Consider the following 12,961-nt stretch of genomic DNA (forward strand, 5'->3'; position numbering starts at 1 on the left):
TCTTGTTTTTATTTTTAGCATTTTTTGTTTTTTGAATTTTGTGAAAAAAAATAAAAAATAGGATGTAAAAATAGAAAATAAATTTTATTATTTTTACTATTTTTTCTTTTTTTTTTTTATAAAATCAAGAAAACAGAAAATATTAAAAATTAAAATACAAAACAAACACTTCATATATTTTTTTTTAATTGAATAGATAGCTCCTAATTTTAGACATTACAATATCATAAACTTATCTATATTACACGTTTACACACACAACACTTAAGAATTTCTATTCACTATTTGATTTTGCTAAGTTTCGAACCTAAATACAATATATTAAGAGAGACTATAATTTTTACTTGAACTAAGTCTCAGCTAAAAAAAGAAATTATATATTATGTCAGTATCTCACCGAAAGAAAAATTCATAGTGAACATTGAACACAATAACACGTTTAAGAATTTAGATGAAGTTTGTAATGTTATTACAGTCTATATATACTAGTGCGCATTAATAGATTAATAACATTTCTATTAATTCAAAATTTTATAATATAATAATAAATATGAAGTTAACTAAAATAATAATTTTTTTTGTGACCAAAATAATAATTATTTTAACTAAGAAATTTTGGGTTTGATTCTTTACAATAGTAAAAATATATTTTTTAAAGTTATATACAGTAAATGATAATTCAAAAAAAATATTATATTCTAAATTCTTCTCCTATCTCTTTTATATGTGATATTATATATATATATATATCAAACAATAGATAGCCGTGATTTCATCGTCGACATGGCCATCTTTCCGCGTTTCACGTCGGTTCCGCGTTTCACGCCGGTTCCGCTCCTAGGTGGCGCCTCTCCTCCACCGTGGCCTCCCCTCCAGCGTGGCTTCTGATCTTCAGGGGATGCATGTGCTCCTCTGTCAAATTGATGTCAGTCATCATTTCATCTCCTCGCTCACGCAACCTACCATACCATCCCTTTCGGCGACTCTTTCACGCAACCTGTCTTCTCCATCGATTTCCTTGAACAACTAATGATTACATGAAACCCTACGAGGTTTGCTTTCTTCTCCTTACTCTGCCCTACGAAGCTCTGTTCAGGATCCCTGTTTTCGTGCAACTTTGTTTCGTCGCCGTTCATCCCTCTTAGCCCTTTTCCAGTCGAGCCTCAAATGGAAGATCTCCGATCAATCAATCAGGTGCGTTCAAACCTATTTTGCTCTTCATCCTATGTCTTTACCTTCATTGTGTAGTTTTTTCTGATCAATCTAGGTTACTGTTGCAGGGTTAACGCAGATTCAATTGTCTAGGGTTTGAGAAATTTCAAATTGTGCAAAATGTGATCATTCTTTGTATCTGTTCCATAATTAACCGATATTGTATTGTCTAAGGTTTCTGAGATTTCTAATTTTGCAAATTGTGATCATGTTTGGTGTCTGTTCGATGGTTAGCCGATATTTTATTGTTTAGGATTTGTGAAATTCCTAAATTTGCAAATTCGGATCCTTTTTGGTATCTCTTCCACTTTTATTCCAGATCTTATTGTGTAGGGTTTCTGAAAATTGTAATTTGTCAATTGTGTATGTGACTTGGTTTGTGTGTGGGTTCATGTTGTTGGTTTCATTCTTTCCCAGTTGTTGTTAATGTTGAGTATGGTCTATCAATCTGTTTCATCTTCTTTATTTCCTTATTTAGATTTTCATCTGATTATCAATTCTATTGTTGGTTATGTGATTGACAATTTTTTATTCATGTTTGTGTAATTTTTTTTTTAAAGTTTATCTATATACTTTTTTTTCAATTCAAATGTTGTTTCCAATGTATGCCTAACTAAGACATTTACCAACTCTGAATGCCACGAGTACAATGATTTTTTGGGATAGTTGATGACTGCCTTCCCCATGGGGAAATGAGCTGGAGGTGCACTGTAGCAGGTATGATTTGATTTGGTTCCTATCTCTTGATATCTTGAAAGTTTCACTTGTTCTTGCTGTTTTTATGTTTGTTCAGGTTTTGTCCCTCTCATTACTTGCCTCTATGGCATGGAATGGAGATGGATATGGACTCATATTTTGTTTTCCCTTTTTTTCCATATCCAATTTCAATTAAAAAAGGTGAGCCTCTTTGATACAAGTAGAACTACTTGTGATTTATTTGTGTGCTTCATTTAATTATGACCAAAGTAGAGCCATTAAATCCTATATATCAACTGATGAATGTATTTTTAATCTTTTACTTTGTATATATTCAACAAATCCATGTAGTTTTTATACTCTTTTCTGTATTCAGGATCATGTTGTTTCGTCTTATGTTTGATTTCAAATTTTATGAAGCTCTCTCATAATTATATTCAGAGTTGACCCATTGAATGCAATATAAAAATTTTATGAATCTATTTGTATTTTTTTATTTCCTGTATATTCGGCAAATCCATCAACTTTAGATCAAGTGATTTGGTTGTTACATGTGGGCTGTGTGAATCATCATGAGGAAATGGGTTTTCTACCTAATTTGTTATTTTGGTGGTGATGTGATTGACAAGAATTGAGGTATATCTTGCTGGTTGTTCCTTTATATAGTTTGATTTGATTTTAGGTCAATTCATTCCCAATTTCATTCTCTCCTATTCAACTTTTGCATACCAATTTCCATTTTGATTCAGTAATCTATTTGGATTTTTTGGGCTGAATATAGCAATTTCTAATTTTATTTCCATTTTGATTCTAATTTCCTTTTTTGTTTTTTTTAAGCTATGTCCATCAAATCCATTAATTTTACCTATTGTGAATTGCTAGTTGGATGTGGATTGTGGGAATCATTATCAACGAATTAGTTTTTTAGCTAATATATTCTATTGGTGGTTATGTGATTGACAGATTTTTATTCATGCTTGTGTATATTTTTTTTTTCAGTTTATCTATATACTTTTTTTTCCAATTCATTTGCTGTTTCCAATGTATGCCTACCTAAGACATTTACCAACTCTGAATGCCATGAGTACAATGATTTTTGTGGGTAGTTGATCACTGCCTTCCCTATGGGGAAATGACATGTAGGTGCACTGTAGTAGGTATGGTTTGATTTGGTCGCTATCTCTTGATTTCGTCAAAGTTTAACTTGTTCTTGCTGTTTTTGTGTTTGTTCAGGTTTTGCCCCTCTCATTAGTTGTCTCTATGCCATTGAATGGAGATGGCTATGGACTCATATTTTGTTTTCCCTACATTTCCATATCCAATTTCAATTCAAAAAGGTGAGCCTCTTTCGTACAAGTCAAAGTAATTGTGATGCATTTGTTTGTTTCATTTAATTATAACGAAAGTAGAGCCATTAAATCCTATATATCAACTGATGAATCTATTTTTAATCTCTTACTTTGTATATATTCAACAAATCCATTTGATTTTTATACTGTTCTCTGTATTCAGGATCATGTTATTTCATTTTATGTTTGATTTCAAATTTTAATGAAGCACTGTCATAGTTATATTGAGAGTAGATCCATTGAATGCAATATTAAAATTTCATGAATCTATTTTTATTTTTTTATTTTCTGTATATTCAACAAATCCATCAAGTTTAGATCAAGTGAATTGGTGGTTGCATGTGGGTTGTGTGAATCATGATGAGGGAATGGGTTTTCTACCTAATCTGTTTTATTGGTAGTGATGTGATTGACAAGAATTGATGTATATCTTGATGGTCGTTTATTTACATAGTTTGATGTTTTGATTTTAGGTCATATCATTCCCAATTTCATTCTCTCCTATTCAACTTTTGCATACCAATTTCCATTTTGATTCAGTAATCTATTTGGATTTTTTGGGCTGAATCTAGCAATTTCTAATTTTATTTCCATTTTGATTCTAATTTCCTTTTTTGTTTTTTTTTAAGCTATGTCCATCAAATCTATTAATTTTACCTATTGTGAATTGCTGGTTGGATGTGGGTTGTGGGAATGATTATCAAGGAATTGATTTTATAGCTAATGTATTCTATTGGTGGTTATGTGATTGACAGATTTTTATTCATGCTTGTGTATATATATATATATATTTTTTTTTTTGCAGTTTATCTATATACTTTTTTTTCCAATTCATTTGCTGTTTCCAATGTATGCCTACCTAAGACATTCACTAACTCTGAATGCCATGAGTACAATGATTTTTGTGGGTAGTTGATGACTGCCTTCCTAGGGAATTCTCTTCTAGGTAGTCTATTTCATGAGCGGTGATGTGATTGATAGGAATTGATTGATAGCTTCTTGATGATTTTTTGGCATTTTGATTTGCATTTTGATGAAAGCTTTTGTTAGTCAACTTACTTGCATTTGAATTCTTTAGTGGTTATGGAAAGAGTGCTCTATGTTTCGCCTGTTGCATAGAAGTAGAGCTGATTGTCATGAATTTTTGTGCTTCTGTTTTAAAGGAATATGCTTTTGCTACTCCAATTCAAGTTTTTTGTAACACCCTATCATACAAAGTCTTATGCTTAAGTCATAATTCAGAGATGGCAAGGTATTACGACCTCTAAAACAAAAATTTAGTACATATAGTAGTATGAATAATTGATTATAACTAGGAGCCTTTGTAGAAAAAGGGAGTAAACAAAAACCGTAACTCGAACGCGCAACACTCCGATCGATAACGTAACGAACCGGGATAAGCTAACGCGAGATCATATATATAAAGAGTGTCAAAAACAAGAATATCAAGACTCAAAATCCGGCTGCGAAGAGAACCGGTCCGAGCATAGCAATATATACATATGATAAAATAAGGAAACCCCAAAGGAAACCCAAAGGGACACAAATACAGAAAACCTATTCTCCAAAAATCCCCTCTAGAAGGAGTCATCACAGTTTGTATTATTTAATGGAGATAAAAGTATCTAAACAAGATATATAACCCAAAACAGAGTCCCGAGAACAAAGGATCTTCGCTAATCCAGAAGTCTCCAGCATGCCTCAACGAGAAGCCTCGCGTCCTGCATCTGAAAACCACAAAATCCGCATGGGTGAGAACCAGAGGTCCCCAGCACGGTAACAGCTTCCACATATATAATACATAATAATAGAGGAAAGCCGAAGGCAATCCTAGAGCTTCCCCCAGATAATATCAAAGCTTATAAACAAGCTAAACCGTAAGTGGCAACTGACTAAAGATTCTTCAGTCTAACTAATACTTCCCTTTCCAATTCCTTCAAACCTCCCAACCACCAGCAGGAGTATAATATAGCAAACACAGTTATATCAGACAAGAGATTTACAAATAGGAACAGATAAGGCATTTAGACAATTAGCAAGTAATATGCAGTCAAATAGGCAATCTCAAACAATTCATGTAGTATGCTTATGATGCATGCCTGTCCCTAGTGGCTGATGATATCATCTGTCGGTTATAGAGCCAACCCGACAAGTCCTGGTAGCTAATCATTGGACTGTCCCTCTGTCGTGCATCCCCAACTCGAGTTATACTCATCATAAACTTGATCATAAACATGATCCATATCCATCACCCTCACTGGTGAATATTTACGGGGGCGAGCTCATCCGGGCCTTTCACAGTGCCCGGCCACACTTACGACATAGGGTCAAAAGAGCTTCGAGTCTCAACCTGGAGCACGTGGTGGCTAGCCACTGCTACTACCCAGGGAAACCCTCATCTCCAATGGTGGAAGTGCAAACATTCACAATTCATTCAACAACATATATGCATTTATACTTAGCCATAAACATGGCTCCGCCGCCACACGGCATAATCCAGCCATCCGGCTCACGGTTAAATCCATAACCAGCCAATTCATTAACAATTATGGCCATTCGGCCCATGGCATAACAAGCACTTCCACCGCCATCCTCCACATCTCACATAATCATCTTTGATCCTCATGGATCATTCATTTTTCCCTTGCTTCACTCGCAAGTTACCACATTCACTAGCCCTTTTCCTCATGCTAGGCATATCATAATGATTTAAGACATAAGTGGTGAGATCGGAGGCTTAGAAGTATGAAGTTTGGCTTTTAAAACTCAAAAATCAACTTTGGGATGAAAACAGGGCCACACGTACGCGCACTCCACGCGCACGCGTGGATGATGCTTTCTCGAAGAACGGCGCCTACGCGCCAAGTGCGCCTACGCGCGAGGGGTCATTCTGCTAAAAATTTTTTAAGTTAAAAGCTGCAGAATTCACAGATTCAACCCCCAATCTTCCGACGGTCATAACTCTCTCATTTTAAATCATTTTTCACCCGTTCTTCGAACGGCATGGACATCCCGGATCCAATTTCATTTCTAAACAGATTTGGCACAAATCAAAGATCCGTAGTCCAAGTTATGTCCCGTCAAAGTATGCCCAAAAACCATATTTTCATTCAAAACCACAAAGTGCCATTTTCAAAACAAGCCACTTTCAACTGTTTTCAAAATCAATTAAAACATGCCAATTTCATCCCTTTTCTTTGAAATCAATCAAAGTGTACCAAATTCAACAACAAGCCATCCTCAACTCACGCATTGACATTTTACCAAAATTCTCAAAACTACCTCCAACCATTTTAACACTTCTCAATCAAAAGGCCAAAGGATAAACACAATATTATGTTATACATCCTTCTCATCCCAATTTCTAACAATATCAATTTCCAATCAACCATCATTATACATAATCATCATACTCACCAACAATATGGCACCACCCATCAATTCAACCTCAATCATTCATCAAGTATATATCACAACATGCATTTTCTCACATATCACACAATCAAGGCATCAATATTCATAATCACACATATGATCACATCATATATCTCAACCATTCCACAACATCATCAATTCAATGCCTATCTTAGGGCCTCTAGTCTAAGTATTTCCTACCACATTACATATTAGATACGGGAAACCGAAACCATACCTTAGCCAATTTCCCAAGCTCAACCGGAGCACTTCCAAACCACTTGTCCACAAGTTCTCAAGGTATCAACACCTCCAAGAACAGATTTTATCACACAAAACCCTCTTCCAAGCTTTCCAAAATCACCAATCAAGCTCCAGTATTCACATATACACAACCTAAGCCACAATCATCATACCCATACACAACATCTCAATGCCCAAACCTCATAGAATAACAAATTACACTAGGGTTGAGAATCTTACCACACCCAAGGTCCAAGGAGACAAGATTAACCTTCTCCTTCAAGAGAGTTGGGTCCTATAACATCAAAGAACCCAAAATCTCAACATTTTTACTCATGAAACTCGAAATCAAGGGCTGGAATTTCGAACAGTAAAATGTGGCTTACCTCAAGATTAATTGTATAGGTTTTGTAGAGCTCTCCGCGGTGAACGCGTGGCCGCAAACGGAGCGGCAATCGGAGCTCTAGATCAAAAGTTATGGTGGTTTGAAGATCAAGTGAGAGATAGAACTTGAGAGAGTGTTCTTCCCTCCATGGCCTCTCTTTTTCAGCGTGTATTAGTGTTGTGTGAGGAGAGAGAGTGCTGAAAACTAGGGTTTTGGTTCAGTTATGTTGGGTCAAGGGCCCACTTTGGGTCCGGTTGGACCGGTTTGGCCCGTTCGGTCCAATCTTGGTCCGATTTCCATAAAATTGGTACCGAAATTCTCGTCTCAATTTCCTCTATCATATTAAGCCATAAAAATATCATTTTTGGCTTTCTAGAATAAATTCTCATATATGGGTTAATTAGCCGTTAATTAACCGGGTCTTACATTTTTCCCTGCCGATTCAATTCTCTGCTGTTCAAGTGGTGCATTCCCATTTCAACTCTCATTCAATAATGTCATTGATGAATCTTTATTTTTTTTATTAAGCTATATCCATCAAATCCATTAAGTTAACCTAAAATGAATTGCTGGTTGGATGTGGGTTGTGAGAATCATTATCAACGAATTGGTTTGGTGGTTAATGTTTTCTATCCGTGGTTATGTGATTGACAGAGATTGATGTATAGCCTGCTGGTCATTTATTTATTTTTGGAGTTCAACTGAATTGCATTGCATATTTTTTTTTTCTTTATGTAAACATTATCAAGGTATGAGGTTTCATTCTCACCCATTTCCTGGTCCCTAATTGTTGATTTCTTCAAAGTTTCACTTGTTTTGGCTGTTTTTGTGTTGGTTCAGGTTTTGCCCCTCTCATTAGTTGTCTCTATGGCATTGAATGGAGATGGATATGGACTCATGTTTTATTTTCCCTCCATTTTCGATATTCAATTTGAATTCAAAAAGGTGAGCCTAAAGCCCTTGATTTTTTCTATAAAAGGATGGTTGGTGATGCACATTCAATGCACAAACATTCTGCTTTGTTCTATTTCCTCCTAAGCTCTGTCTACATTAGAATTTTTCTGTTTACATTTGATCTATTTCATCAACTCTATTTACGTGCTTTGTTTATTTCTTTTTTTTTTCTTTCTACAATGCCTCCTCCATTTGATATGATTTCTAAGATGCATCCTCCTAGAGAGGCTTGGAGGCTGAAAGTTAGGGTTCTAAGGCTTTGGGTTGTACCCTCTTTTGGGAATCATGATGTTCCTAACTCAATGGAGATGATTCTCCTTGATGAGCATGTTAGATCCTATTAGCTTCTCTTTTAAATATGGTTTTATTTGTTGTTTTTTAACTTTTCAATTTTAAATTATGTGTTTCCCTGATCTGATTTTGTTGTTTTGTTGGATTTCCAGTGTGGAAAAATTCAAGCTACAGTTAAGAAACCACTCCTTAATAGGTTTAGGGATCATATAGTTGAAGGTCAAGTTTATAGAATGGCATACTTTACTGTTGTGTCAAATCATGGTAGTTATAGAGCAACTTCTCATGAATTCAAATTGGTTTTCCTTCACCGAACCACTATTGTAGCTATTGATGAAGATGTTATCCCTAAGACTTGTTTCAACATGCTTCCTTTTTCTGAGCTGCTGAACATGACTCAAGATTATGATTTTTTAGTTGGTGTGTCTATCTTCTTGGTTTGCTGTTATTCAAGTTTTTTTAACAAATCGTTTCAATATTTAATAGGTTCTGTTTATTTGGAATAGATGTCATTGGCCTTTTAACTTCAGTGGGAGAAGAGAAAGAATATGCAAAAGAGGGGAAAATTGTGAAAATGATTGTGCTTGAATTAAGTTCAAAAGAGTATGTTTATTGAGTTATTTCTTTTGCTTTCTCTTTATGTTTTGATCATCTTTTTTCCTTGTTTTCTGTTTGATCCTTTGTCTTCTTTTGAGTTTCAGTCTTACAGTGCGATGTGCATTGTTTGGAGACTATGTTAATCAAGTAAATCATTTCCTTGCCTCTGGCTATGTGGAGCAGCCTGTTGTAGTGATGCAACTTGCTAAAGTCAAGTTCTTTAGGGGTAAACTGTTTCTTTTCTCTACATCTCATTTCTACTCTATGTGTTGTCTGCAATAAACTTTGCTAGACTATTCCTCTGTTGCTGTGTAGGCCAAGTAGGTCTTCAAAATGTGATGTATGCCACTCAAATGTTATTTAATCCTAATCTTCCTGAAGTTGTTGAATTCAGGCAGAGGTTAGGATGTTTTATTTTGTTGATTTTTATTGTATTCTTTATTTACAACCAATCTGGAATAACAAGTACAAGTATTTGCATAATTTTTTAATATATAGTATGGTTGAGCAAGGTGTCAACGGTACCCAGCCACTCTTTATTGCAAATGAGGGTAAAGTTGTCTCCTTGGAAGATGATTTCATGCGTTTAACTAGAAAATGCACTATTGAAGAGCTTCAAGATAACAATGAGGTTGTGTTCTTTTGAGTTAGTTGTGTTTATATTTATTTTATACAGAAATGAACTGAAAAGGAAAATTAAAGAACAATTTCCATATATGTTTTTCCATTGATATTCTTAACAAATTTTGAAATCCTGGTTGCATAGGAGGGTTCTTTTATCATTTTTGGTACAATCCAAGGTATTGTTGAGGATGGAGGTTGGTGGTATTCTGCTTGTGTGTGGAAAGGGTATCTATCCTCAAAATGGTGCATATTACTGTGATTTCTGTTTGAAGCACATAACTAATGTGACTCCAAGGTCAGAAATTTTTTTCAATATGTCTTTTCATTTTGTCTTGTGGATTGTTTATGAAAATAATGTTTCTTGGAATTATTTATTCTGAATCATTGTGTTCCTTTTGTTTTTTCTCCGCAGATTTAAAATTAAAATAACAGTTGAAGATCATAGTGGGGAGGGTATTTTCCTTCTCTTTGATCGTGAGGCATCTTATTTGCTTAAGAAATCATGTGCTGACTTGTTTACTGAGGTTCAAAGAGATGCAAGTGTATGTTTTAAGTTTTCTTTAGTGTATTATTCACTTTATGGGATGTTATATGTGTTATTTAAACTCTGTATTTGTTATGTATTATTTTCAAAATAGCTTGTATGTGGGGATACTTATCCTCCCATATTCCAAGGGCTCATTGGAAAGAAGTTACTGCTGAAGGTTGATACCAAAGGTGTGCCACATGATACATTTTATGGCACTTTCCGAGTTAGGAGAATATGTGATGATCCCACGATTATTGCCATGTTTGAGCTTCCCGATTATGATGCTGATGATGAGTCAACCCCAAAAAAGGTTACATATAAATATAATTATTTATAGATTGTGTAAATTCATGTTTTCTTTCTTTTTTATTTATTTATTGTGCTGTGTTGAATTTTCCTTATTGTCTTATGTATTATTAAACTCTTGTGGCATATGAATAGGAGGCTGATTTACACAAATCTGTTCCATGTGGAAGTGGTGATATTGGTGTTAAGAAGGATTTATCAAAGAATTTTATTAAAAGTGAGGAAATTTCTGGTGAGTCTTCTGGGATTTTATCTAAATCCCCTGTTCTTATAGATTTTCTGGCTGAAAAACAGCCTACTGTTTTCGGAAGGACTGAGTTTGCTCCGTTAATTAATGGTGAACATGGAAAAGATGACAAAACACCCAGCAGTGACACTGTTAGTGATGATCTTTCTGCTAAAATAGATATATTGCTTAGCTCACCAGAAAAAGAAATTCAGGTGCTATTATATAATATTTTTTCCCTCCTTCCTATGTGTGTTGTTTCTAAATGGATTTTGCATTTCTTGGCTGAGTTTGATACCTTTTGTTAATTCTTTGTGATAGGAGGTGTTGTCCCATGTTATTGATGCACCTTCCAAATATGGAGAGAAGCTTATTCATGAAAATGATGTTGTCACCTCCAAGGGCAAGAGGAATCTGAATCCCCAATTTGAAGAGGCCGCTGTTGATGGAGATGGGCGTGGGTTCAAGATTGCCAAGGTTAATGGAGTTTGATCTAACGTGTGGAATTGAGCTGCTGTGTCTAGGTGTAGGTAGTTTATATAGTATATCTACAAGTGTTTAGGAAGGCTTCTGATTCCAAATACATCAAAATGTGATCATACTGGCTTGATGGTATTTTGATTTGACCTTTTTGGATTGTGTCCAACAAATAGGATTGTCAGATATAGGGATTTTTCTTTTCTGTTGGCTGTTGTCATCTGTCAACTATGTCTATTGTCAACTCCTCCTTTTGTAATAGTGACTTTGCTAGGGATTGGACACATTTTCAATATTGTACCCTCTTTAGGTTACATACTAGGATGTGTATCAGATCTTGGGTTCCTCCTTATCATAGGAGAGGTATCCATATGTAATTGTGTCTATCACTATCAGTATTTTAACGAAATGCGGCAGTTCTTATTTTTATTTCTTTATTGTTGTACAACTTTATCTTTTCATGTCAATTGGTTATTGGTGTTGATTATAATATTTTATTTTTTTTTATGTTTTGCGTTATCAAAGGTGTGCATGGTTATATAAGTTATTTGTTGGTGTGTTTCACAAGTTCGCTTCCCAATCACCCCCCGTCTTGCTTTTTTTTTTTTTTACCTCTTGCTTACAGGAATTTAACAATGTGGATGTCTTTTGGGCAATGAATTAGGGGTAGTTTTTGTTATTTATGTTTCAGCCTCTTGTTTTGTTTGGTACGAGTAACAAAGATGTCTCGTGATTCTGTTCGTGCTAGAGAATATAGGCGAAATTCTTTGAAAAGAAAGCAAACGCAAAGTCACCATCGAAATAAAAGAGGTCACTACTGAATTTACTTTTGTGATATTTTTTGTGTTTTATGTTCCATTTCTCAATGATTTTATATCTATGGGAATGTTTTGTAATTTTCTTTTGTTTTTTAATTTTTAGAGGTCCTCGATTCTTCGATGTCTGCTCTCTCTTTTAATGATTATATGGGTAATTTTTTTGACTCTATCTTTATTTTTTTACTTAACCTTTGCGTTTATAAAAATTTATCTGTTTTTTTATATGTTTCCAATGTTTTTATTTATTTTAATTTTTTTAGATAATTTAGTTGAGGTATCCCAGAATGTTGATCAGAGTTCAAATATTATCTTCTCAGGTATAATAATATCTTTAAGTATTTTATCCTTGTCCAAATTTGTTTTTGTTAACTTATATTTTAAGTTCTATGGATTTATATCTAATAATATATTGGTTTCTTGATTTATTATTGTTTTTTGACACTGTGATAAAAATCTCTATGGAATGATTTAGATCAATATATAGGTTTAATTTATATTGTTGTTTCAAACATACACAAGTACTATAGGTTAGTAAATTATTTAATTAGTGTTTATTCTTGTCTTGGACAATCTGAAGAGTTTTTTCGTTATGTGATTGGATTCATGTGATTAGTTAATTAATTAACTTTTCTACCTAAATATTAGACGAGGGGTATTTCTTGGAACTTTCTTAATTTCGTGTCATAATCAATAGTTGTATATTAAAGAAAAGTTTAATTCTTCTGTTGGTTCCTCTATTTCTTTTAAATCTCCTATTAGTTCGATATAAGTATTTTTTCTTTTAGTTTTGCCCGTAAATTTTTTTTTCGTGTTAGTGTTTTCAATTATGCCTCCCTTGAT

General features: G+C 34.2%; 2 protein-coding genes across 2 annotated transcripts; both read left to right on the top strand.

Annotated features, from left to right (window-relative positions):
• The first annotated feature begins 8,432 nt into the window (after positions 1 to 8,432).
• On the top strand, positions 8,433 to 9,787 carry LOC112767397 (replication protein A 70 kDa DNA-binding subunit C-like). The gene is made up of 6 exons (XM_072222012.1): positions 8,433 to 8,582; positions 8,697 to 8,964; positions 9,051 to 9,147; positions 9,246 to 9,367; positions 9,457 to 9,541; positions 9,640 to 9,787. Exons 1-6 carry the CDS (start codon positions 8,433 to 8,435, stop codon positions 9,785 to 9,787), a joined length of 870 nt encoding a protein of 289 aa, XP_072078113.1.
• LOC112767395 (uncharacterized) lies at positions 9,246 to 12,637 on the top strand. The gene is made up of 7 exons (XM_072222277.1): positions 9,246 to 9,367; positions 9,457 to 9,541; positions 9,640 to 10,060; positions 10,178 to 10,307; positions 10,404 to 10,604; positions 10,736 to 11,041; positions 11,148 to 12,637. The coding sequence occupies exons 3-7, from the start codon at positions 9,954 to 9,956 to the stop codon at positions 11,316 to 11,318; spliced, it is 915 nt and encodes a 304-aa protein (XP_072078378.1). The 5' UTR covers positions 9,246 to 9,367; positions 9,457 to 9,541; positions 9,640 to 9,953; the 3' UTR covers positions 11,319 to 12,637.
• The last annotated feature ends 324 nt before the right edge of the window (positions 12,638 to 12,961 follow it).

Source organism: Arachis hypogaea, chromosome 17 (genome assembly GCF_003086295.3).
Source record: "Arachis hypogaea cultivar Tifrunner chromosome 17, arahy.Tifrunner.gnm2.J5K5, whole genome shotgun sequence".
NCBI lineage: Eukaryota > Viridiplantae > Streptophyta > Magnoliopsida > Fabales > Fabaceae > Arachis > Arachis hypogaea.

Excerpts from the sequence above, each read along its gene's own strand:
- LOC112767397 (XM_072222012.1), top strand. The coding sequence starts at position 8,433 with ATGCCTCCTCCATTTGATATGATTTCTAAGATGCATCCTCCTAGAGAG. Across the intron at positions 8,965-9,050 it reads AGATTATGATTTTTTAGTTG|ATGTCATTGGCCTTTTAACT; the intron begins GTGTGTCTATCT and ends TATTTGGAATAG. Across the intron at positions 9,542-9,639 it reads GTTGTTGAATTCAGGCAGAG|TATGGTTGAGCAAGGTGTCA; the intron begins GTTAGGATGTTT and ends TTTAATATATAG.
- LOC112767395 (XM_072222277.1), top strand. The coding sequence starts at position 9,954 with ATGGAGGTTGGTGGTATTCTGCTTGTGTGTGGAAAGGGTATCTATCCT. Across the intron at positions 10,061-10,177 it reads ATAACTAATGTGACTCCAAG|ATTTAAAATTAAAATAACAG; the intron begins GTCAGAAATTTT and ends TTTTCTCCGCAG. Across the intron at positions 11,042-11,147 it reads CACCAGAAAAAGAAATTCAG|GAGGTGTTGTCCCATGTTAT; the intron begins GTGCTATTATAT and ends TCTTTGTGATAG.